The sequence below is a fragment of the Papio anubis genome, chromosome 7, assembly GCF_008728515.1.
Source record: "Papio anubis isolate 15944 chromosome 7, Panubis1.0, whole genome shotgun sequence".
NCBI classification, from domain to species: domain Eukaryota; kingdom Metazoa; phylum Chordata; class Mammalia; order Primates; family Cercopithecidae; genus Papio; species Papio anubis.
The window spans coordinates 120,768,424-120,793,987 of NC_044982.1; the positions used below are offsets into that span (position 1 = coordinate 120,768,424).

Consider the following 25,564-nt stretch of genomic DNA (forward strand, 5'->3'; position numbering starts at 1 on the left):
GCAGGGATTTACTGTCATGTGTAAAGAGTCTGGAATGAACTACTGTCCAGCAATGATTCTCAAACCTTAGCGCGTGCATCCCTGGAAAGCTTGCTACATCGGATTACTGGGCCCCACCTCCAGAGCTGCTGATTCTGTAGGTCTGAGTGAGGCCTGAGAATGTGCTTTTGTAGAACTTCCTAGGTAGTGCTGGTGCTGCCGGTCTGGGAACCGCACTCTAAGAACCACACACTTAGCGGCTGCCATTCCCAGGGTCTTAAGCTGGTGACAACAGGCAGAGGCAGAATCACCGTGTAGATGCCTCCATGTGTGGGGCCATGGAGAGCCCAGAGACAGCGGGAGTGGGGCTGGAGGTGAAGTGGGGAGGGCAGAAGGTGTTATTTTTGAGGCAATCTGCTCACACTTCATTCGTGTAATGCACCCAGAGGCCCCTTCCCTCTCTCCCTCTTATCTCTTCCCCTACCTTCTTCTACTTTTCCATCCGTTTTCATTCTCTTTGCCTATTTCCTCTAACTGATTTCTGGATTTCTCATCTTACTTTCTCAGCTTTTCTCCTTGTTCTCCTCCCTTTCCCCTCATCCCTTCCTCCCACGTCCCTTCTCTTTCTTCCTTCCCCTCTTCACTCCCTTGCCCCGAGTCTCTGATAGACATGGGGGTGAGATAGAGGGTGAGAGGTGGCCAAGGTGAGGGGAGGCTGCCCTGTCCCGCCTCTCCCTGCTTCTCTCTGCAGCTGCCAGTGTCTTTAGTCTCATCAGCCTGCTTTTTACCCACGAGAGGAGGGAAGGAGAAAGAGCCCCATCCAGGCTCCCAGCGCCCACCTGCAGCAGTGGGCCTGCAGACTCCCATGGCGGGGCGAAGACAGTGTGCACAGAGGAAAGGACAAGGGCAGCAAGAGGGAGAGTCCCTGGACCAGGAGAAAAAGGAGAAAGGGGATCCTGGTGGAGAGGGAGAGAAAGGAAGTTGGGAGATGGGCTGCCCCCTGCAGAACCGACCGGAGCCTGTTTCCTAAATCCTGGGGAGTGTCCTAATGGGACAGAAGCTTCTCTTGGGGAAAAGGGAGCATGTTAAGCCTCACGCTCATCACCCTCAGCCATGGAGGGACAGACATGCTGGCTTGACTCCCCAGAGTCACAAAGGGTCCTGGGCAGCCTTCCCACCTCTTTGAAGGATCCTCTGGGATTATTTTGCAGCAACTTAACTCTGCACTGTGTGGCCAGACATGGAAGGGGCTGTGGGATTGGGTGTCCTGAGGATGGACTGTGAGGCAGTAAGGAAGGAGACTCAGCAGCTTGCCTGGCTTAGGAGCAAATCATCCACCATGGCCAAGTGCAGATCCTGCCAACACCCACCATCACCACTACCACTACCACTCCCAAAGCTTGGCATCACACAGTGGATGGGCAGGCATAGCCCCTGAGGAGGACCAGGGCTGGAATGGGCCTATCTGGCATAGGTTGATCAGGTTAATACCCATCTCTCCTTGGGGACCTCTCTATAAACACAGTGTCTTCTACCTGTGGAGATTCCAGGCAGAGAGGAGAGCCCGTAACCTGAAGACAGGGCCACCATTCCCATGATCTTCAGAAGACCCCGATTCTCAGAGATGATGGTGGGGTAGGGAAGGACAGAGTGGCTGGAGACAGGCCCCAGAGGCGCAGATGGACCACTCAGGCCTGTGGGTAGGGTTGGCTTTTGGGGCTGTTCCATCAGCTGCAGCTCCTCCCCAGGCCTGGGAGGGGTCTGAGAAATCATTTGCCCCAGCCTCATGATTTTACAGATGAGGGCACTGAGGCCCAGAGGTAGGAAGAGACTGGACCAAGGTCAGACAGCAAGTCAGTGGGAGGGCCAGGACCAAAACCTAATCTCCCAGCCCCCAGCCCAGAGTTGCTTCCATTTCTGTGGCATTTCCACCAGGCTTAACAAGCACTTAGGTGAAAACTACCCAAGGGGCAGTTCACCCACCATCGCAGATCTCATGTCTCAAGACTTTCTAGATGACATTTACCCAAACTAAATTCTAGCTGGGGTGAGGCATTCATCCTTTTACAGTGGGTTTAGGTACTGACCTTCACAGATAACAAATTTGCCTTTTCACTAGGGTCTTGCATGTCTAAAACCAGAGGCTGGCTATGGTGGAATTTGGGTTGACTGCAAAGGTAATCCATGAGGAATAAATCCACAAAACCAGCGGTGGAGCCTAGGCCCAGGAGCGATGCCCTCTGGCACTGCCACTTCCTCCTCTCCAAACCCAGAGGTTTCCCAGCTCCCATTGCAGCCCCTTCTCACAGGCATAGAGTGCTGTCTCGGAGCACACACCGGCCTTCTGCCTCAGCAGAGGGAGTAAAGGCGCGTCTGAGTGGCTCGTCACTACAGGGAGAATGTAGGCTTCGAAATCACAGAACTGAGCTCCCCAGCCAGCTTGGCAGCTTGGCTACTTTCCAAGCCATGGAAACTCAAGCACACTACATCCACTTTCTGGACCACGGTTTCTTCATCTGTAAAATGGGTATGGTGACGTGAATCCCAGAGGGTTCTTTTCAGGAAGAAATAAGAGATGGTGTTTAACTGTCTACTGCGGGGCAGAGGCTGAATGAGTGAGTTCCCTACACCGGCCTATGCCCCGAAGAAAGGGTATGGTGTCCAGGGGCAGGTTTTGAGGAAAGGGCCTCTGGGGCTTGTTGTTTGAGCAGAAAGATGGATCTTACACAAGTCTGCCCTTTTTCGTCAGTGACAGTGTAGGCTGCCAGGCCTGGGGCAGCCTTGGTTGTTGCTGTGGAAGCCTTTCTGAGGAACATCCTTTGCTCTTTTCCTGGCCTGGGCCCCCAGAACAGGCTCCCAACACCACAGCGCATAAATGCTCTCTGCTATTTTCTCTTGGAACAAATAAAATCTGGCATCATGACTCATTCTGGTTAAAGAATAAATCACTACAGAAGTGAAGCCCAGGATAGGATGAAACCACCCAGCGCACGAGAGAGAGAGAGAGAGAGAGAGAGAGGGAGAGAGGAAAAACTGTATTCGTGGGGAAACGTCGGCGTAAGGCCCCAGGCCAAGCCACCCAGCAGACCCTGGCAGGCACACACAGACAAGAAAAGGAGCCGCAGAGGGCTGGGAGAGTGGAAATCCAGACATTCATCCTCACTGGCAGGAGCTGGGGCGTTTCAGGCACTCAAACGCACAAAGCAGCAGTGAGAATGACCAAGGAGAGAACAGCAGCCCCAGAACCAAGAGCGAAGTCTGGGGCACAGTGGATTTAGGATGTGGCCTGCAAACAGCTCCCAAGGCTCCTTGCATCTCTTGGGTGATTTTTTCCCCTCTTCTCTCTTTGCTCTTTCATTCTGTCTCTTTTTTTTTTTTTTTTTTTTAATGCCAAACCACACAAGAAAGTCCCAGAAATTGAAGGGATGTCAGTGAGGGTCCAGGAAACTTCTGACACACACAAAAACTGGTCAACCAGAGATGGAGCTAATCTCAGCTCCACCCTCTAAGGCCTCTAAGGCCATTCCTCAGGGCCATAGAATGTCCTCAGTGCTGAACTCGGAAAGGCAGGAGGCCAGCCATTGTATGCTTTTAGAGGTAAGACGCACAATCTCGGTAGTGGAAATATTGAAAAGAAAGTCTCCTGTTTACTAACTTCCAAGAAAGAAAATAAATTTAACGTGGGCAGTTCAGGAAAGCCAGAGGGGTTTGCCAACTCAGCATCTTTGCCACCCGTCTCTTCCCACTCCCTCACCAGCCTCCCCCTACAGCAGCCTGTGGGCTCCCTGCAACCTCTTTCCATTTCTGAAGCCAACACCATTCATTCTGCAATGCCAACATCCTTCGTAAGTCCAGTGAAGGAGAGGAAAGGGGAGCTTTTCATATGAGGTGGAGAATAAACAAATGTTGAAATTCCCTGTATCTTGAGAGTGGCTTTCTATAATTTTATAGGTTTGAATTTTCAAGGCTGGTACTGTTTTTAATTGCTCCTTGGCACGTTATGTGCAATGATCATAACTGACACTAGAGGGAGCAAGATAGCCCTCTAATGGCTCCTCTAGTCAACCATTGAGGCTTCCCATAGATACCGCTCAGGGTAGCATGTGCTTCCATTCAGTTAGGCTATAAAAGGTGAAAAACTGAATTTCTTATTGAAAACCACAAGGTGCAATGTGCGTGTTTTAAGGTTATATACAATTAGAAAAACAAATGAAGGTGCCATAAATTCCTTTTCTCACTAATTTTAACTATAATTAATCACTATCTAACCCTTGTTTTCTGCAGGCTTGGATAAAATACCTCCTTCTAACTTTCCCTGACTCCTTCATGAGGAATCAAGGGCTCCTTGGGATTTCTTTTTTCTTTTTCTTTCTTTTTTTCTTTTTCTTTTTTCTTTCTTTTTTCTTTTCTTTCTTTTTTTTTTTTTTTTTTTTTTTTTTTTTTTGAGACGGAGTCTCACTCTGTCACCCAGGCTGGAGTGCAGTGGCATGATCTCAACTCACTGCAAGCTCTGCCTCCTGGGCTCACGCCATTCTTCTGCCTCAGCCTCCCGAGTAGTTCAGACTACAGGAGCCTGCCACCATGCCCAGCTAATTTTTTGTATTTTTAGTAGAGGTGGGGTTTCACTGTGTTAGCCAGGATGGTCTCAATCTCCTGACCTCGTGATCCACCCGCCTCGGCCTCCAAAAATGCTGGGATTACAGGCTTGAGACACTGTTCCCGGCTGCTTCTTGGGATTTCAAACTCTTTCAAATCGCTTTTCTTTTTCAGTGACTTCTCTTCCAAGCAGCCACAACCCTCAGACGTACAACCAATAGCACGATGCTTGTTATCAACCTGAGGCCATCTTGACAAGTTTTCTGTCATCTTCTGTTGAATTGCTCCTTTCCCTCTTGAATCTTTTCTTCCTGGTTTATCTGTGATGAGTCACCTTGAGACGATAATGTAGACAGACATGGAAAGAGAGTTGTAGAAAACGCCAATCAAGAAAAATGGAAACTGAAATGGGAAAAGGAAAGAGGAAAGATGAGATGGAAAATAAAATGCCAACAAGAAAGAAAAGAGGGAAGGGAGGCTGTGAGCCCCCAAGGGTAGGGCTTGACTCTATTCATCTTGGCCTCTTCAGTGGTTGGCATAGGCCCGCAGATGGTGAAGAAGAAAGGGAGGGAGAGAATGGTTCTAGAAGTCTGGGTGTGACCCAAGGTAAATCTTGGGGAAGCCCAAAGCTGGATGTCCTTGTTTCAAAGGGTCTGGGGACCATGGCCCCTGGATGGGAGATGTTGAGATTTCCTGTTTTTCTAAATTTTCCTTGCAAAGTTTGGAAGGGCCCTACTAAAGCGAACTCAGGCAGGAGATCAGGTGAGTGGTGGCTGGTGACCTGGCCCAGCTCCGGCATGGCTCGCCCTGTCACAGCAGATCCTCTCTGCAATTTCTCTTCTGCCACTTCCCAACTGCTGAGCCAATAATTTTATAACCCAGGAGGAGGACATTTCTGAAAATGTAATGACACACTTCACCTTCCAATGAAGCTAGCCCACAGCCTTTTTGTTTCTTTATGGTTTATTGAAATAAGAATAATCCTGTAAGGATGACTATTTGTCACAACAGAGGGAGAGGAGGAAAATAAATCTGAGCTTTGAACCAGACAGAAAAGACTTCGAAGGAGTCCATGTAAACAGTGATTCCCTGATGTAAACCAAAGCCAGCTTCTGCGTCCTCTGCTCTCCTGCACTCCATCCACCTGCCAGAGGTGGGGCGAGGCCCGGGGAGGAGAGTGAGGCCGAAGAGCTGCCCCTTAACCAGTTGCGTGACTTCTCTGTGCTGTAGTTTCCTCAGCTTCAGAATGAGAATGTGTCTCACATCTGTAATCCCAACACTTTGGGAGGCCAAGGTGGGCAAATCACCTAAGGCCAAAAGTTCAAGACCAGCCTGGCCAACATGGCAAAACCCCATCTCTACTAAAAATACAAAATTTAGCTGGGCACAGCAATGCGTGCCTGTAATCCCAGCTACTCAGGAGGCTGAGGCAGGAGAATCTCTTGAGTCCAGGAGGCGGAGGTTGCAGTGAGCTGAGATGACGCCACTGCACTTCAGCCTGGGCAACAGAGCGAGACTCCCTCTCAAAAAAAAAAAAAATTGGAATGCTGTCTCTGCCTCAGGGTTGAAAAGACTAGGTCAAAGTCAGGACAGCCGTCGCGCAATCCCTGGTACGTAATAAACTGCCCCCGAAATATTCATTCATGCATCCATTTATTTGTTTATTCATATAAAGTGCTTTGAAGGGAGAGGCACGCATGTCCCATTGTTTATTTCTTGGTTGGGCATCCTGCTCTCTATCCCCATATTATCCGTTTTCCATCATCTTAAAGCCTGGTGATCACCTGATAAGATAATCCAGGGGTTCCCAAAGCTGGCCACAAAACAGAATCACCTGTGAAAGGTCAAAAAGAATGCAGATATCTCAGTCAAGTCCAAGAATTACAAAGACAGACCCTGTAGAGGTGATGCCTGGTAATCCATATTTTCAAAATCCCCAGGTAAGTCTAATGCCTAGCTAGGTGCTGGAATCACTGACTTAATTTTTTCTGAGAGGTCTGTGAGTTCCCATGGATCCATAGGTAAACTCCGTTCCGGGCTTATACTGAGAGTGGCCCTCGGTGCCTGAATCCAAAGAGGAATGACCAATGGCAAGAAGTTAAGAACCCCAGAAAGCAGGCAGGGGCAACCTGAAGGGGGGACAATGCTGTGCTTGTCAACCATGTAGGCGTCTAACCATCTGTCCGTACTTAGGACCGCTTTAAGTAGAGTTCTCTGGACAAGTGAGGCAAGAAGGGAGGGGACTTGGAAAGTCAGAAAGGAGGAACAGGGATGAACCTGTTGAGGATGACTCTGCCACAAGCTCCATGAAAGCAGGGACTTGTCTGTCCCTCCAGATCCCACCTCACGCCCAGCTTTCATCATGGAAGGCAGCATAGAAATAGTGCACATGAGCGCCAACATCATGCACAGCCCTCCCTGTGAGCCCCAGCCCTTTTTCACCGGAGTGACACCTATTCATTGTGCAAGCCTCTGTCCAGGAGTTTCCCACTCCAGGAAGGCTCCCCAGACAGCAGAGCAGGAACCCTTCCTCTGTGCCCTGCCACACCCGAACACCCCTCTTGCGGCATGTCCTCCACACTAAATTCATCGGGTACAGGTCTCCCTGCCCTCACTGGGCTAGGGGTGAGGCTGTGCTTCATTCGTCTTTCTGCTCACAGAGCCCAGCACATAGCAAGTGCTCCTTAATCACTTCTTTGAATGGAACCTGCCCAAGTCCCTCATTTTACAGATGAGGAAACTGAGGCTCAGAGATGGCAGGTGACTCACCGTGGGTTGCTTAACCCATCTGGGGATAGATTAGAGATAGCCATGCACATGTCAACAGGCCCATGAACAAGAAAAGAGTATCTGTCCTTTTAAGTCCAGGCCGTCTCCTTTTTCTATGTCACCCAAATCCCTGTGGCTGGTGGACACAGCTGGAAGAATGAGGGTATCAGTTGTGCCTCATCCTCTGCCTGACTGCGTGATTTGGGGCCAATCGTGACATTCTCTGGGCCTTGCTTTCTTCCCCAGTCCAGTGGGAATATCTTCTTTGCTGGACCACCTGCCTGGCTGTGGTTTGCTGGAGACAGTTGGGTGTGTACACCTCACTGGCCATATTTAAAGAGTCACCATCCTATTCATGAGCCAAAGCAAGCACACTGGCCCGGATCAGAGAGCAGGAAATGCTTAGGCCCCTTTCCTTCCTACCACGCAATGGCTGAGAAGCTGTCAGACTCACACATACCAGAAATTAAAGCTGTACATTCTGCTGAGAAACATCTGTCCAAACTATTGCTGTGTTTATGTTTCATTTTTGGAGGAGAAATCTGCTATAAAGTGGAAAGAAAAAAACCTCTGAGCATGACTTGGAAAAATAAGCAAGGGTTTGTCAGGCATCTTGCAAAGAGAAGGGTGAGGGGTTACACTGCATGTCCAACCTCTCTGGGGGGAAAACAGACCACAGCCACCTTCCTGAGAGAGCTGAGCCAAGGGCTTACCAAGGCTGGTTGTCCAACTGCAGACGGGACCCAGAAGAGCTCGGCCCGGCTGTGCTGCCAGATACACCCCAAGAAGCAAAGTGAAGACTCAGCTTGTCTTTGCAAAATGAGCAGCTTCTTCCATCCGTCCATTCATGTATTCACTCATCAAACAGTGATTGAGCCTTGACTGTGTCCAAGGGATTTGACCAGCACTGGGGGGAGATTTGAAAATGCATCAGGGTCTCTCTCTCTCTCTCTCTCTCTCTGCTATCTACAGGCAAATTATCTAGAGGAGAGAAAAGACACAAACAGTAGAGGTATAGGCAAAGCTTCATAGGAATTGAAAGAGTTTTCCGCTAAGAGATCAAGGAAGGCTTCCTGGAGGAAGAGGCACTGAAGGGTGGATGGAATGGGGATAGACTGAGAGTTTGAGATGAGGAGACTGCTCATGCAGAGGTGGGAAGGAGAGAGTGCAGGCAATGTTGAGAAACGGACGGATGAGCAGCCGCGTGTGATTGGCATTGGGGTGTGAGATGCGGAGGGCTGCTGAGAGGTTGACACTCGAATGTCAGACACTCTAAATGGCACAAGCTGGCTACTTTTATTCCACATAGTCAGTGGCAGAGGTTCTCATTTTCCCTCCAAATGGGTTGAGAACTTCCTTTGCAGTCACCTTCCCTCACTCTTCCCTCTTCTCTTCTAAGAACTTCTGCAACTTAGGAAAGAATCACTGTTTGGATGTCAGCTGAGGTGGACCTAAAAGTTGTCAAGTGCAAACCAGAGACCCAAATGTCGATTATGAAGTTGACGTTTGTGATAATGCTTGTCAACAGGTGTGTGCCCAAGCCGAGAGGGGCACCTCTACGTCCAGCCATCAGGAGAGCATGTGGGCTTTGTATTTACTGACTTCATGACTACCCATAGCTACTTACGCATGGAGGCCTTTTATTTATTAGTATTGGTAAAAGATATGCAATAGAAATTTTTTTATTTTTTATTTTTTAGAGACAGGGTCTCTCTCTGTCACCCAGGCTGCAATGCAGTGGCACGATCATAGTTCACTGCAGCCTTGACCTCCTGGACTCAAGTGACCCTCTTGCCTCAGCCTCTTGAATAGCTGGAACTACAGGCACATGCCACCATACCCAGATAATTTTTTATTTTTTATAGATGAGGTCTTGCTATGTTGCCCAAGCTGGTCTTGAACTCCTGATCTCAATTGATGCTCCTGCCTCAGCTTCCCTAGTAGCTGGGATTCTAGACACGTGCCACCATGCCCAGCTTCAAGAAAAATTGTCCAAAGCACCTGAATGTCTATCAATAGAGGAATGAAACTGTTTATTTCCGTATCCTTGAACAGGAGAATGGTTAAAAAGTGTAACACTGTGCAACCACTATAAAGAATGGTTTAAAAGTGTAACACTGTGCAACTACTATAAAGAATGGTTAAAAAGTGTAACACTGTGCAACCACTATAAAGAAGGAGGCAAAACTATATTATCTATCTATACCAGGCCCACCCTGAGGCAAGAAAGTAAACAGAGGCTCTGGCCCATGACCTGCCATCTTTTCTGCCCACCTCTGGTTCTCTCTCAATAACTGGGGGGCATTACACATGTAGACACTCCAGCCTGCACACCCAAGCTCTCGCTACAGCCCTGCAAATGGCCACTCCTTGGCTACTACCATCAGAGGTATGCTTCTCTATTAGAAAGACAAGTCTAGAGGAGAGGCCTGCACAGGCCCTGGACTCAGGCCCTGGCTATTTGGGCAGGAGATTCCAGCATCCCAACCACCCAGAGTAGGAGGACAGTGGCTCTAGGTGTCCTGTCCTTTTGACCCCTAGGACTCCACATCCCATAGGAGGGGGCACAGCTAGAGAAGGGTTGGAGCAGAACCAAGAGCAGGGGCCCTAGTCACACAGTCTAAGGGGGGTATTGATAGATATTAACACAGAAATATGTCCACGTACAAAATAATTAAATGGAAAAAGCCTGTTACAGAGCCACGTATGTAGAATGATTCCAGTTTTTAAAATGTGGATGTCCTCTAGGTTGTCTGCATCCCTGCTGCTATAGTAGTGTTCCATAGAAGGCTGGATTGAGAAGAGGAGGGAGAAGGCTTTCAGTTTTACTTTGGGCCGGGCACAGTGGCTCATGCCTGTAATCTCAGCACTTTGGGAGGCTGAGGCGGGCAGATCACCTGAGGTGAGGAGTTCGAGACCAGCCTGGCCAACATGGTGAAACCCTGTCTCTACTAATAATACAAAAATTAGCCAGCACTGTGGCTCATGCCTATAATCCCAGCTACTAGGGAGGCTGAGGCAGGAGAATTGCTTGAACCCAGGGGGCTGGAGGTTGCAGTGAGCTGAGATCCCGCCACTGTACTCCAGCCTGGGCAACAGAGGGAGACTCCATCTCAAAAAACAAACCAAAACAAAAATATTACTTTGCACAGTTTTGCAACATGAACACTAGATAACAAATGTGTATTACCTTTAATAAAAAAGAATCACAGTTTTTAAATACGTTAATACTTTTTTGAACCAATTAAAGTATTATTTATTACATATTTTCTTATGACCAAAAGAAATAAAACAAATTTTTCAAAAATAAATAGATAAAATCAATCTGGGTGAGCTAGATGGTCGGAGATGGCTGTGGTCATGATCCCCAGATACAGCGGAAGTTCCCAGGGTAGAAGTGCTGCTTCACTTGGCCAGAGAGCCTCCTATCTGCTTCCTTAGCAGATCCTTCAAACAGGGCTTCCCATCCTGCCTCTACACCCCAGAGATCTGCAGATTCCTGGGCCGTGTCCCAGACTGGCTGAGTCAGAACCTTCTGGAAGTGGGATTCAGGAACCTGCATTTGTACCTCCCCTGGCGATCCTGGTGACCAGCAAGGGTGGAAACCACTGCCCCTTAAAACCCTGAAGGGTGAGCAGCCCAGGTATAATATTCAGTCCCTTTGGGTAGGTGAGAACACTGAGGCCCAAGGCAGTTAATGACCTTGTCTTCCCCTGCCAGAGCTTGCTCTATTCGCCCAGCTGGGTCAACTCATATTGGAAAACAAAAGCAAGCAGCTGGCAGCCAGTGGTCCCAAGCTACAGGCTACTGGGTCACAGGCATCCCACTAAGCCAGGTGATTCACCAGTTCATACAAAAACTACATTCCAGGATTCACTCAGTGCCAGATGCTGTTCTGAGTGCTGGGGTAGTTGTGGCTGCCCACTTGACAAGCAAGATCCCAGCTCCCTTGGGGCTTAAGCCCTATAGGGAAATAAGGACAATGAAAAGTCACACAAAGAAACCAACATCGGACACTGCAAAGCACTTGAGGAATGCAAGGCAGGTTGGTGAGACAGAGAGTGACAGGTCTTCAGGAAAGGCCACTTTGGGGAGCTGGCCTTGGAGATGAGCCCTAGATGATGGTGGAGAGGACCCAGCTGTGCACAGTGTTTATAGCAGCCCAGGTAAAAAAAAAAGAGGAGAACAATGAGGTGATACAGAGCCTCAGAAGGCATGGTGAAGAGGGTGGATTTTGTTGGCATGGATCTGGGGCTTTGAGCCCAATGAGAGTCGCCGTGCCTCTGTTGCCCCCATATAAACACTTCTCATGCTTCTCAAACTTAAGCATGCATCAGTGTCTCCTAGAGGGCTTGTGAAAACACAGACGCTGGACCCCACCCCCCGTTTCAGCCTCTGTGGATGGTCTGGGGGAGGGTCCAGGGAGAATTCTCTTTCTTAAGGGAGGGTCAGTCATTTTGTTCCGTTCTGCCCTTCCACTGATTGGATGAGGCCCACCCACATTAGAAAGGGCGATTTGCTTTCCTCAGCCTACAGATCTAAGTGTTAATCTCATGCAAAAAACTCCCTCACAGAAACACCCAGAATGATGTTTGGCCATATATCTAGGTACCCCGTGGCCCAGTCAAGTTGACACATAAAATTAATCATCATGTATATGTCCCTGTTTAAAATGCACACAAAGGCTTCCAGTGTCTGATAGGACTTTATGGAGGGAGAATAAGGGGCTCTCATTTCCCCAGCCCCCACAAGGCCAGGCCTCACCAGATGTGTGAGCCCAGGTGAACCACAATCCCCTGCAGTCAGCCCAGGAAGACCTGAAGGTGCCAACTTCTCCCCTTGGGCAGATCCTGGGCCAGATTCTCCATCTACACCCAACCCCCAGTCAGGGCAGCCCCGGGGCCCCCACCGGGCAGGCATTCGGACTTGCTGCGCTCAGCGCTTCCCCAGCCCCATCTTGAACCCATTAGCCACCAAACTCTCAGGGGCTGGAGGAGATTCCATTTTCCATGGAGAGAGAGGGAGAGAAAGGCCTCACTAAAGGAATAATCTCCCTTTGTTCCCTCGAGCTCTCTCTCGGCTCCTCCAGTGAAACCCCTCCCTGATGCCCCTATCTAATTTCAGAAAAGGAAAATGAAACCAGGAGAAAAAAGAGACAAAGGGCCCGTGTGGGTTTAAGGGGGCAGCGGCTGTGCTGAGAGAAAGGAACAGGTGAAGAAGGGAATGGGGTGAGAGAGGAGAGAGGTGAGAGGCCCCTGTGGGGACAGGCCCTGCTGGCCTTAGAGAGGGCAGACCTCGCTCCTCCCTGGGCACTGAGCTTTCCAGTTCTTCACAATGGGAAAAAGAACACAGGACGTGAAATCCTGGCTGAGAAACTGATCAGTGTCTCTCTACATGCTCATCACACCTACATTCTGAGCCTCAGACACAAACTGCTCTGCCAGCCCCAAAGCTGTCCTGGAGATCAAAATCAAGTGCAATTAAATTGCATTGAAAGTGATTCATTCAAATGAAAAGGATAACCAATGATAATTGGATTTCCCGGGATGTGAGGTTGAGGCTTTGCAGAGGGAGGCCGTGAGGCCCGTCAGGGAGCGGATTGAACCCACAATCTTCCCTTCCTAGGTAGTCCATGCCAGCCTCTGGTCCTAGGACCTCCTCCAGAGGCAGGCCCATTCTTGGAGGTTCCTTCTTCCTTCCCCCAGCATCCAGTGAACTCAATTCATGCCCTTGGGCTCATTTCATCTGCTAGGGAACTAAGCTGCTCCCACCTGCCTCAGCAGACACAGCCTGTAAAAGTCTGACAGGGCCTAGAGCCCCAGCCCTTGCCTCTGGGCTTTCTGCCCTCCATGGCTTGGGGGAAGCACTACCCTGGGAGTCAGGACACCACGTACTAGTCTAGCTCTGCCACTGCCTGCTCTGAGGCCTCAGACACGGCACTTCTCATCCTGTCCTTGGATCCCACATTTGAGGCTGGCCCAAGGAACCTGCATGTTTCCTCCCAGCTCTGATGATCTCTAGGCCTGTTACCAGGTAACCAGAAACATCTGGAATGCAGGGCTCCCTGTCTAAGCAGCTGTTGTAAGTGGGATGCACATAGGACAAAAGGGTTTCTGTTCCCACAAGTCTGGGCCAGGGGAAAGTTCTATGCATTCACTTAAACAACAAGAGAGAAATAATATACATGGTGCTGGCGATTCCACCTACCCCTCACTCAGTAAGTCCAGGCCGCAGGTGGAGCATGAGCTAGGGGATATGAATCTGCTCCTCCCTCGTTGGTCTTGGTTGCCATGTTTTTCTTATAGCATAATAACATATGGAATTTCTAAGAGTAATTTTCACTATGTGCACTTTTTTGCCTTGTACACTCTAAACATTAGGATGTTTTCAGTTATAAGTACCTAAAACCTCACAGACTTACTATGCAGTAAAAGGTAGTCACTGTGCCTATGTCTGAAAAGTCTAGTGGTAGTTAGGCTTCAGGTACAGTTTGATCCAGGGGTTCACAGCATCAGCAGGACTTCAGCTCCTTCTCTTCATGCTTCTCTCAGCTCTCCTGCTGTCTACGTATCAGCTCATACCCCTCATCATCACAAGGTGACTCCCAACAGTTCCAGGCCTTGCATTCACTCACTATGGCATCCAGAGAAAAGAGACCACCCTGATCCCTGCATCCCAAGCACAAGTCTTGAGATTCACTTTGATTGGGGAGGTTTAAGTCTTTGGCCCACCCTGACTCAATCACCGCAGCTGGGAGATAAACTGTCCTAACATGAGCTATGTGCTCTATCCCTACGACTGCGAATACAGTCAGATTCCCTGGATCCTCAAACAGAAATGAATACTGTTGAGAAGGAGGAAATGGAAACCAGGGAAGCAGTCAACATTGACTTTAGCACGGAAGCTGGGTCACTCCATTGAACTCCTATGCATGGAAAGTACTCGATTTCTCAGCAACCCTCTTTCCAAGGATTGAATTCAGGGGCTTCTCTTAGGCCTGAGGCAAAGCCAAAAGCTCCCACAGTTGCTCCTGCTGCAGACTGTCTTACAGAAGGTTAGGTCGGTCACTGGGCACCTCTTTGCTGAGTGCCTTCAGGATCACCCTACGCTGGTGCAGCAGGGCAATCCAGGACACCTCAGACCTCAGGGAATCATGACACTACAACATTGGCCACACCAGACAGCAGGGATTACATGCCAGTTTATATGAGAAAGGGCAGGGTAATCACCGAGGGCTTCCTGGAGCAGGTGGGAATTTATGCTGGATTTTAAAGGGATGGTCTCCAGGGTGGGATACACACACCACAGGGACTGTGCGGGACAATATACTGGAGTACAGAAATAAAATAATGTGAGTTCTATTTAGGTTTATATTTTATCTGAAAAAAATAGAATTACTAACATTTAGTATACAGTGAATTAAAATTGGACAGTTTATGCTGGTATAATTTACACATACACTTACACATAATTAGGGGTACATGTCGTCTTTTTTCTTACAGGAGATTGAATTTTAAGTTTAGAGACCAAAACGGCCTGGAAGAATGGAGCTGAGGATAAGCAGAATTCAGGATGAGTCCCCAAAGGGCCTTGTTGGAGAGGGTGAGGTAGAGTCAGGTGGGAGGGCGCTGGAGCCAGGGGGCCTTTGTCTTAGCCTGGGTCGGGCAAGGAGCCAAGGAGCCCAGCACAGAGCAGGGCCATGTCCAGCCTTCCACAGTGGCAATCTCCACAGCGAGCATCCTCTCTCGGCAAGCCCCTTCTTAGAGGTTGGTCACCAGGGAAAGGGTCCTACAGGGCTGTGGCTGGAATGCCTCGTGCCCATTTTCCCATCCACCGAAGCCCTGCTCCCTGCGCCTCTGCAGGAAGAATGCTGGGAGCCCGCAGCCGGTGACTCACAGCACACAGCCCGTGGAAAGGGCCGGATGCTCGCAACGACCTTTGGGGTTTGCCGTGCCGTCTGGTGCCCACGCCAGGAGGTATAGGGTATCAAGCCCCCGAGAGGCGCAGCAGGCCCTGAGGCTGCAGATGGCTATATAAGGCTGAGGCCACAGGGGGTGGCAGGGGCTGCCAGACCCCAGGCAATTTGGCTGGTCTCAGTGGTGACGTGAACATTTTCCCTGCGCTTCGGCAGTTATCCCCTCAAACTGAGACTGAATCATGTCCTCAAAACCTCAAGCCCAACAGGCACACGTAATGCCCAGACTCAAGAATAAAGAGAAGGGCTGACCCAGGCCCTCCTTTCATGGCAAAGAAACATTTGAGACAATGCAGAGGAAGCGGTTCCAGGAGAACTCCAGTCCCGGCTCTGCCACAAACCAACTCTGAGGCTGGGTCAGCTCCCCTCCTGGGGCCTCGGTTTCTGCATCTGTATTATGGGGACAGTGAGCGCTGCCCTCCTACCTCGTGAAGTACTATGGACTCCCAGAGAAATGAGGTCTGGGAGAGTGGAGATGGGACCCAGGGAATGGCCCTTGTTCTTTGAAAAGGACAAAACCGGTCTCATTGCAAATTCGAGGTCTCAGTGACTTAGTGAATTTACTGCCAGATTGTCCCATCTCAGCCACTGCCAGGACACATGACTTCTGGGAAGTCACCGGTCTTTGCACATAGCTTGCCTAGATATATATGGCCCCTTCTGTTTCTCGTTGCCTTTCTTTTTTTTGAGATGGAGTCTTGCTCTGTCACCCAGGCTGGAGTACAGTGGCATGATCTCTGCTCACTGCAATCTCCTTCTCTTGGGTTCAATCGATTCTCCTGCCTCAGCCTCCCAAGTAACTGGGATTACAGATGCCCACCACCACACCCGGCTAATTTTTTTGTATTTTTTAGTAGAGACGGGGGTTTCACCATGTTGGCCAGGCTGGTCTTGAACTCCTGACTTCAGGTGATCCACCCGCCTCAGCCTCCCAAAGTACTGGAAGTACAGGCATGAGCCACTGCACCCAGCTGGCCATGGCTTTTCTAATCTAGAACATGCTGCACCTGATTCTCCCAGAGGCATCCTGAGAGGTGCTCCTTTATCCAGCAAAAGTGCCCAGGAGGACTGTGTCCCTCAGGAAAACTTGGACACGCGTCAAGTTAACCTTGAAAACTGGAGCAGCCCTAGAGAAGTAAGCTTAGAGCCCAGGGTTCTCTTACTGACCTTTTTCTTCCTTTGTCTCACTTTCCTTCTCTCTCTCTCAAGGATGGAGCAGCCTCGACCACACAATCACTTGCAGAATTAAGTAGCCAAAAATCACTTCGTCTAGACAAACAGATTTTATGGGTCCAATTAATTTCTGCCAGTCAAAAATAGGCAGGCTTAATAAGGGGATATATATAGAATCTGCCAGCATCTGGCTCCCCAGGGGAGAAACCTCAGCTCTTATTTCATAGATGCTTAATTTCAAACAGAGTTCTGTTAACTCCCACTTCAGACCTGGCTTTCCTTCCTGACAGTGTCAAGGTGGACCGGGGTAGGGGGAGCAATGGACCACAAGAAGCCACTTAAGTCCCGTGCAGCCCGAGCCTCCCAGCCACCTCCTCCCAACCATCTAAGTCAGCTGGCGTGCAGTAGCTTCTTTGGGCCATGTCACCAGGCAGTGGGAAGCTGCTGGAAGAGCAGGTTAAAAAGGTTAGAAGAGCAAGGTTAAAAAGCTCCAGAAAGTCCCACCTGTCCCTGTGTGCCAGATCCCGCCATCATCTGTTCTCTATCCCTCGGGATTGAAAGCCTTTCAGGGCTCTTGTGGGCTGTGGTGTCCCCTCCCACACAGTACCACTGTCCCTGGGGAGGGTTACTGTTCTTAGCCACTGTTAGTATATGGCCTGAGTAGAGAACTAGACTGGCACCCAAGGCCTAGAGGACCCCAGGTGTGCCAGAGTCACGTGCCTCAGACCCAGTGGGCAGGTCAGAATCTTGGGACACTCTGGGCCCCCGTGATGGAGCTGCTTTCTGCTGGGTGGGAGATGAGGCATAGAGGACCCTGGGGAGCACTAAGGACAGGACCGGGGGACCCTCCAGTCTGAGGTAGAACTCTCCCCAGCATCAAGGGGGGGTGAGTCCACAGCCACACCTCCAAGGTCACAGGCTTTTCCTCCAGGGCACGGCCACCGGGGCTTGGCCGGGCCAGGAAGGAGTGGTTGCTCACTTTTCCCTAGATACATGTAAGTAAGTCAGTCAGGTGCGTTAGTTCCTTAGGGCCGCCATAACAGATGATCACAACCTGGGTGGCTTAAAACAACAGAAACGCATTCCCTGAGTCCTGAAGGACGCAAGCCTGAATTGCAGCAGCACCAGGTCCACACTCCCTCCGCAGGCTCTAGGCGAGAATGCTTCCTTGGCTCTTCCAGCTTCTGGTGGCCCCGGGCACTCCTTGGCTTGGGGTGGCATCTCTCCTAACTCTGCCTCTGTCTTCTCAGGTCTCTCTTCTCCTCCATGTCTCTCCTCTGTGTTTCCTCTTCAGGACACTTGGCATTGAATTTAGGGCCCACCCAGGTAATCCAGGATGATCTCAACTCAAGAACCTTAACTTAGTTACATCTGCAAAGACACTTTCTCCAAAGAAGGTTGCAAAGGCATAGGCTCAAGGCAGGAGCCCCCGCTGCACGGCAGCTTCCGCCCACTGGCTGCCTTGTCCACTCTGGGGCACCAGCTTAAAGGCTTCCCTATAAGATGAAGAATGAGGCCCCTTTCAGGTAATGATAGACGGTCAAGACTCTGTGGCTCCAGAAACATCATTCCTTTGTCAGAATGACTTCCATTACCACTCTCTTGTCATTTGACAAACTCATATTCATCCTTTAAGACCCAGCTCAAACATTGTCCCCTCCTCCACCAGGGATTTGCCTCCATCCCATTTGTTGCAGAGCCCGTGTGGTCTTCATCTCTGTACCTAAGCAAGGGCCTAGAATGGGCCACAGGTCCCATGACTTTATGCTGAAAGCCCAGCATCCCTCCCCTAGGGGGACAGTGGTCCCAGCCTGAGGATCTGCATGTGTTCACACCTCCAGGGTTCCCTCCCACCGTCCCCACCCAGCTTCACCTCCACACTGCCCACCAGGCTCCATCCTTGCCGGGAAAGAGTACCTTCCCCAATGTCTTTGCTCATCTTCTCTTCCTTCCCAGGCTGGTCGTGGGCGCCCCACTGGAAACCAATGGCCACCAGAAGACGGGAGACGTGTACAAGTGTCCAGTGATCCACGGGAACTGCACCAAACTCAACCTGGGTAACGTGGGCTGGTGGTCTCTTCACAATGAGGTCAACGGTTGTCTAACACAAGGCAGGCTCTGATGCACGCCTATGTTCACGGTCACACTGACTCCTTCCTGCTACCCCATGGGGTGACCCAGCTGATGTCACTGCCCCCACATTCCACATGAGGAAGCTGAGGCCAGGGAGAGGAGGCAACTTTCCCACAGCCACACAGCTTGCCAGGGGCCCACCAGGAATCAACCCAGGCCCTCGCTGTCCCAGGCCATTCCTCTTTCTGACTCAGCCACTGCCCTTCCACTCAAAGTTTTCTCTCCCAGGAGAAAGAAAAAGGACTTCTGGTCTTCTTCCTGATTTTGAAATAATAACAACAATAGCTAACATTCAGATATCTCAGATAATGTTCACCATGTGTGAGGCACATTTGGACTCATTTAATCCTCACAACACCCATATGGGATTTAACCATTTAACAGATGGGAAATGACAGCATACAGAGGTGAGGGGACCTGCCCGGGGTCACTCAGCTCACAAGCAGCAGGGCTTGGAGTCCAGTACATGCAGGCTATGGCATCCCTTTAACCACCAAGCAACACTGTGCTTCGGAAGTGCAAGCCTTTCCTCCCTGAAGAGCTTTCAGGCATATTCTGGAACAGGGAGATGCTGTGAACAGCCCCCAGCCTCCGAAGCCCTCCTAAAATCTACTCGTGTGTGTTTGCATGCGTGTGTGTGTCTGCTTATGTGTGTGCAAACATGTGTATCCACTAAGCACACACGCCAGTCCACTAAAGTGCTCCCACTTGTCCTAAAGGTCAGACAGCGGCTGGGCCATTGCTTGCTCTGCTCGCAGAAGGGAGAAAAAGCTGCATTTTGGCTGACAAGCTGCAATTCTAGGCTTTGCCCTGGAGGACTGGCCTTCCCTAGGACGAGGACCCTGGGCCTTCCTCCTTCGAGGAGGGGGGCCCCCATCCCAGAGCAGCGGGGTGGGGCTCCCTGGGAGATGGCGGATGGGAAGGGCAGCAGGATCTCATGGGAATGGCAGAGATTCAAGAGATAAGCTGATGGATGAAAAGGTCAGCATCCAAGAGAAAGCCCAAAGAACTCCCCAGGGCAGCCAGCTGTCTGTCACATGGTCCCGGAGGCTCCCGCTGTCCACATCTGCGTCCGCGCCATGGGTGGGAAGTTGAAAACCCAGCACAGCTGGGGCCCAGTGAGGAAATTGTGAGGAAATTGTCTAAGGGAAGAGGGTGCCTGGTGGGTGGCGTATGGTTCCAGGTCATCAGCACCCTGAGAGCACAGGCTTCTGAAACTGGCCATGCTGGAGTCCCCTTCCAGCTGTACAGTTTCTTCGCCATGTGTCCATGCGGAGTTCACATCCTCTCTCTGAGCCTCAGTTTACTTATGTGTAAAGCAAGGAGGCTGGACTCTACAACTCTTAGGATCCATTCCGAGTCTAATCTGTTCCCGAACTTTTAATGGGCACCTAGCATGTTCCAAACACTGTACTAGTTATTGGGGATATGGCGAGAACAAGAGGCCAAGGAAGGGGAAGCTAATAGGGTAGGCAAATTAGGAAGCAGGATAATTTTAGGCAGGGATTAATGCTGTGCAATAAACCAGGTGCTGTAATAAGAGTGGCTAGGGGGCGGTGGAAGTGGAGAGGGATTTCTACCTTAGCAAGGTGGTTGGGGAAGGCCTCTCTGAGCAGGTAGTTTTTGAGAAGGTTATAGGTGGGGGTGGAGCACTCCAGACAAAGGAGGATCAAGTGCAAAGGACCTGAGGTAGGAACAAGTCTGCCCTGTTGGAGAAGATAAAGAAAGGCCATGTAGTTGGGACAGAGGCAATGAGGTTGAGGGGTGGTGGAAGAGTGAGCCCTCTGCTCAGGGCCTCAGCCACCGAGAGAAGCTTCTGGTCCAGGCAGGGACGTGGATTCGTGAACCAATCTTCTTTTTTTCTCTGTTGCAATGTGGACCCCATTTCTCTCCAGAGGGAGGAGGAGGCATAAAGCCATCAGACCCTGGAAAACATTTTTGAGCTGGGGCACAAGCCCAGGAGGCAGTGGGTAGCAAAGTGAGTTGGGACAGAGGAAAATTACTCTTCATTTGAGGTGTGGTTCTCTCTCTCCCACTGAGAAGAAAATGCATGGCAGAAAGAACATCTGTCAGTTTCACCCCACAGTGGAAAATGCAAGGCTGGGAAACCCAAGCCCTGGGTTTTCCTACGGCCATTCCAGGCACTGGGCAGCACGGTGCCAGGAATGTTCTTTCTTCTTTCTCCAGGGAAGGCTCAGTGGGTGTCAGTCATTCACACCTCAGTGGGAAAGACACTACCACTGGCACAGTCCCTCCAACACCTGGATAAAGTCAGGGTTTTCAATGAGGGGCGGGGGCTGGGCGAGGTGACGTGATTCTCAAAGCCAGGCCCTGTGTGGGGAGAGGCTTGGGCCCAGGACCCTCACCCATACCTGCTGAGGAAGGCGTGACTCTCTCCCACTCACAGAGGGGTAGGGCAAAGCAGGACTTGAACCTGAGTTTGTCTAACTGCAACACAGGGATCTTTCCCCCCCTGCCCCTCTGTCTCAACCAGCTGCACAGTTTCACTACAAACATCAGTCCCAGGGGAGAGGGAGGAAAGAGAGAGGCAGGGTGGCGAGGGCTGAGCCCCTTAAATAATTGGAGGGCAGAATTCTAGCCAGAAGGGGGCGAGGGTTACCCAGTCCAGTGGAGCATGGAGCTGCCCTCTAGTTCCCACTGCCACCATGATGCCATCAGATGGGAAAAAACGCAGGACTCAGGATGAAACGTCACATGGTCTGGGCTAAAGATCTTGCTCTTTAATTTCCCAGCACGTAACCTTGTGGCAGTAACTAACCCTCTCTACACCTCAATGTTCTCATCTGTAAAATGGAAATGATGACCCCGGGTCTCCCAGGACCATGAGGAGTCCTGAAAGGGCAGGTGTGCGCGGTGCTTTGTAGATGATAAAGCATCTCAGAAACACCGGGGCTTTACTGTTATTTTCTCTCGTGCCTGTTTGGACAGACAAAAGAGAAATCAAGCCCAGTCATTCTTAGCACAGTCAAGAAGGGCAGATTTCAAAGGAGCCTTGCTTCAAACTGAGGAAAATCAAAAAGGCAAAACAACAAACACAGCTGCCTCCACCCTCCAGTGCACGAAACAGTCCGTGTCTGACAAGCTGGGCTCTGCCAGCGGCCCACCCCCAGACTCCCGCACCAGCTGGCCTTCCTGACCTGTGTGTCCTGGGAGCCAGGCCGACTCTTCACACTTCCAGTCACTGACACAGCGCAATACAACCCATTCTTACTTGAGGCCTCCTTAGAAATTATTCCTCCCATTGCTTGAGTCTGGAAGTTGGAGATTGCAGTGAGCCGTGATGGTGCCACTCCACTCTAGCCTGGGTGACACAGTGAGACCCTGCCTCAAAAAAAAAGAAAAGAAAAGAAAAGGAAGGGGAGAGAAAGGAAAAGAAAAGAAAAAGGAAAAGAAAAGAAAAGAAAAAAGAAATTACTCCTCCCCCAGGCAGGGAAGCCATCCAGAGCTGTTCACACTGCAGGTTAGGGCTGGCACACTCTAGCTCCCCAGCCTCTCCCACTCCCTCTTCCCGTACACATGTGTGTGCGTGCACACACATACTAACACACTTCTAGGGAATTCAGACTCACTTCCCTTCCTTCAATGGCCTCCAGGATGATCTGGTAAAACCTTAAGCGATGCAATTTTTTTTTTATTCCAATCTGCCACTGAGCCGACCCTCTCCCTACTCCCAGCTGGCTGATAACCCGGCTCCTAAGCACCTCTCTTGGCAGCCACCTTCAGAATGGCGTTCCTGGGCAAGGCCTGGTAGCTCTGGAAGGCTCTTGTTGAGTTGACTGTCTGTTACCCATGAGAGGGAGCTCTCTCAGCTGTCGCATGTTGGTTGTTCAGATGAGCAGAGAAGCGGGCACGGAAAGAGTTGGGCACAGGACTGGTTATGTGTGGATGGGGGTCGACTTGGAGGAAAGCGTGGCAGGGGAACTGCACAGAAGAAGCCAGCCCAGGTGGGATGCCATGGCATGTTTGGGGGCACACGGGGGAGTGGGGCTCCAGTCGGATGGCTGGAGGAGGAAAAGCTGTGGGCTAGGAGATGGAAGGCTCGGTGAGTGCTTACTGTGTGACCTTGGGCAGGTCGTTTGGCCTCTCTGAGACTCAGTTTTCTCATCTCACAGGTAGTTGTGAGGAAGTCCTGAAAGTACATCTGGGGAAGGCCTTTTGTAAACCCTGAGAGCCAGAGGTCCCCAGGGCCAGGGAGAATCAGGGAGGCACCTCGGGTGACCAGACCAGCAGCAGGCTCTGGGCAGAGGGCGGGCAGGAGGGGACTGCAAGCTGAGCTTCTCCCCCCACCCCAGGAAGGGTCACCCTGTCCAACGTGTCCGAGCGGAAGGACAACATGCGCCTCGGCCTTAGTCTCGCCACCAACCCCAAGGACAACAGCTTCCTGGTAAGAGCCACCTGCCACTGCTTGCGGTCAGGAGAGGTGGGGGTGGAGGTGGGGAGGGGTGGAGCGTCTCCTTACACACCCTCATGTACATACTGTACACCCACTCTCCCCCACTCCATCCAAGCTGCCTGGCCCTGCGCGCTCCAGGAAGCAGCTCCCCCACCAGCTCCCTGCTTACGCCATTCTGGGTGGCGGGACCCTGGGTGTTTTGGCAGGGACAGTTCAGGCAGAAGACACAATTGAGCCCTGTTATGTGCATACCCCGAGGGAGGCAGGAACAGCCAGAAAAGGGACAAGAAAAAATACAGATAGCCAACAAGTCTGATGGGGGACTGTCCCTTCCTTTAGGGAGCTAGTTGTCTGGGCTGGAGGTCAAATCTCTGCTCTAGGCTTGAAAAAAGAAGCAGGCTGCACCACATACCCAAAGAAGACTTGGAAGGGATGCCTTAAATAAGTAAAACACAGATTTACTACAGCCGAGGGAAGGGCTACAGAGCGGCAAGCCATCTCAACTATCCAGGATTAGATGAAGAAGGCTGGAGAAGGCTTCTGTTTTGTTTTTAAAGAGACAGGCCTTCGCAAGGAAGAAAGAAAAAGGGATGTCTGGGTTGAGGTGGTAGAAACATTCATTCATTTAAACAACGATGTTTCTGAGCACTTACCATAGTATGCGCTAAGCCCAGTGCTGGGCACTGGGATTCGGCAGTGAATAGAGACCCTGCCCTGCTGGAGCTTACACTCTGGTGGAAAGAGAGGCGAAAGCAAATGAGTAATGTCTAACAGGATGCTGGGGGACAGACAGCAGCAGGCCCTGCTTACAGGTCTCTATTCTGTGCCCAGGCAAGCACGTGAGGGTTCTGCACACAGTAGCAAGTGTGGGCGGCATGAGGGATTGGCACTGCCTGCTCCTTGCCACCACCTTGGAGTGGTGCCTTGAGTATGGGCAATGCTTGGGGTTCAAACAGGATCCTTCTGAGACTGATGGTTCCTAGAAACAGTTGCAAGAGAGGATTTCAGAGAAAATTTACCCCAGAAAGCCCAGTACAAATTACTGCCCATTTTTAGATGGGGGTGCTTGTGTCAGTCTTTGTTCTTGTCTATTTCTGCTGACAAATGAGACATCTGGGGCATGAATCACAAGACAAATTAGATCAGACAAATAAGACAAAAAGATAAGAAGATGGCTGGGATGCAAGGGGACTTGAGTACACAGTGGCTCTGCCAGGGAAAGTCATGAGGTGCCTTGATGTATATTTAGCCCATAGCCCTTCATTAGCCATAACCAGGGGCAAAGCAGGACCCCTGGCCCTATCCACACACATATCCATCAGGGGCTTTGTCTCTACTCCCTTTTCCCTCTCAGCCTTCTTATCACATTCCTTCTTCACAAGGTGGTATGAAGGTCTGAGAGGAATGGTGTGATATATTCTCTGGGGCCTCTGTGAGTAGGTTAATCCTTGGTTTATAAATAGTCACATATTCATTGAATCACTCATCAGTCCATTCCCCCCTCAACAATTCATTCCTCCATTCATTTATCCAACCATCCATGCATTCATCTACCCATCACACATCCATCCACCCTCAATCTCCCATGCAATCATCCATCTTTCCATTTATTCCTTCCTGCATCCATCCATCAACCTCCATCATCTATCTATCATTCATCCACCCATCAATTCATCATCCATCCATCCATCAACCATTCATCATCCAACCATCTTTCATCCACTTATTCATTCATCATCCATTCATCCATCATCCATCCACTTATCCATTCATCTATCTATCCATCCACCCATTCATCCATCCATCCATTATAATTCATCCACCCATTCATACATCATCTATCCATCCATCATCCATCCACTTATCCATCCATCATCTATCCAACCATCATTCATTCACCCATTCATCTATCATCTATCCACTATCCATCATCCATCCATTATCCATTCATCTATCTGTCCATCCATCCACATCTATCCATCATCCTTCCATCCATCTTCCATCCATTTATCCATCCATCCATTCATCATCCATCTATCCATCATTCATCCATCCAACTACCATCGACTTATCCATCCATCATCTGTCTATCCATCCACTTATCCATCCACCCATCTGTCCATTCTTTATTCCCAACCCCCCCCCTCCCCCACCCGGCCCAACTTCCAAACATTACGTAGAGCAGCTTCAACAAAGTACACACATAAAATATAACCTTTAAGGTCTGGGCTTAAAAATAAAGTAATTAAAGAAGGGGATTGGAAGTAGAATACTTACTCCCCTAAACCAAAGGAAATTACAGCACAAAATTAGCTCTGGGTTTCCTGATAGCAATGGAAGCATGGAGCTGAGCTTTCATGTTTAATGACAATGACTCTGAGAAGAACTCATCACTCGGTCCTTCAATGGGGACTGACATCACTGTTTTTGGTAGAACATTTCACAGAAAGAATACAAACATTCTTCTCTTCCCCTGCCCCGATATGAGCCATGGCATGTTTTTGGGACCCAGTCCTAGAACTTTG

The 25,564-nt window shown here is 50.2% G+C and overlaps 1 protein-coding gene across 1 annotated transcript in view; it reads left to right on the plus strand.

Annotated features, from left to right (window-relative positions):
- The window catches only part of ITGA11 (integrin subunit alpha 11), a 133,908-nt gene that overhangs the window by 47,855 nt on the left and 60,489 nt on the right, over positions 1-25,564 (plus strand). Inside the window, exons 3-4 of the mRNA XM_003901113.5 lie at positions 18,449-18,549; positions 22,939-23,030. Coding sequence (XP_003901162.3) covers positions 18,449-18,549; positions 22,939-23,030 — 193 coding nt within the window. The remainder of the gene's footprint in view (positions 1-18,448; positions 18,550-22,938; positions 23,031-25,564) is intronic.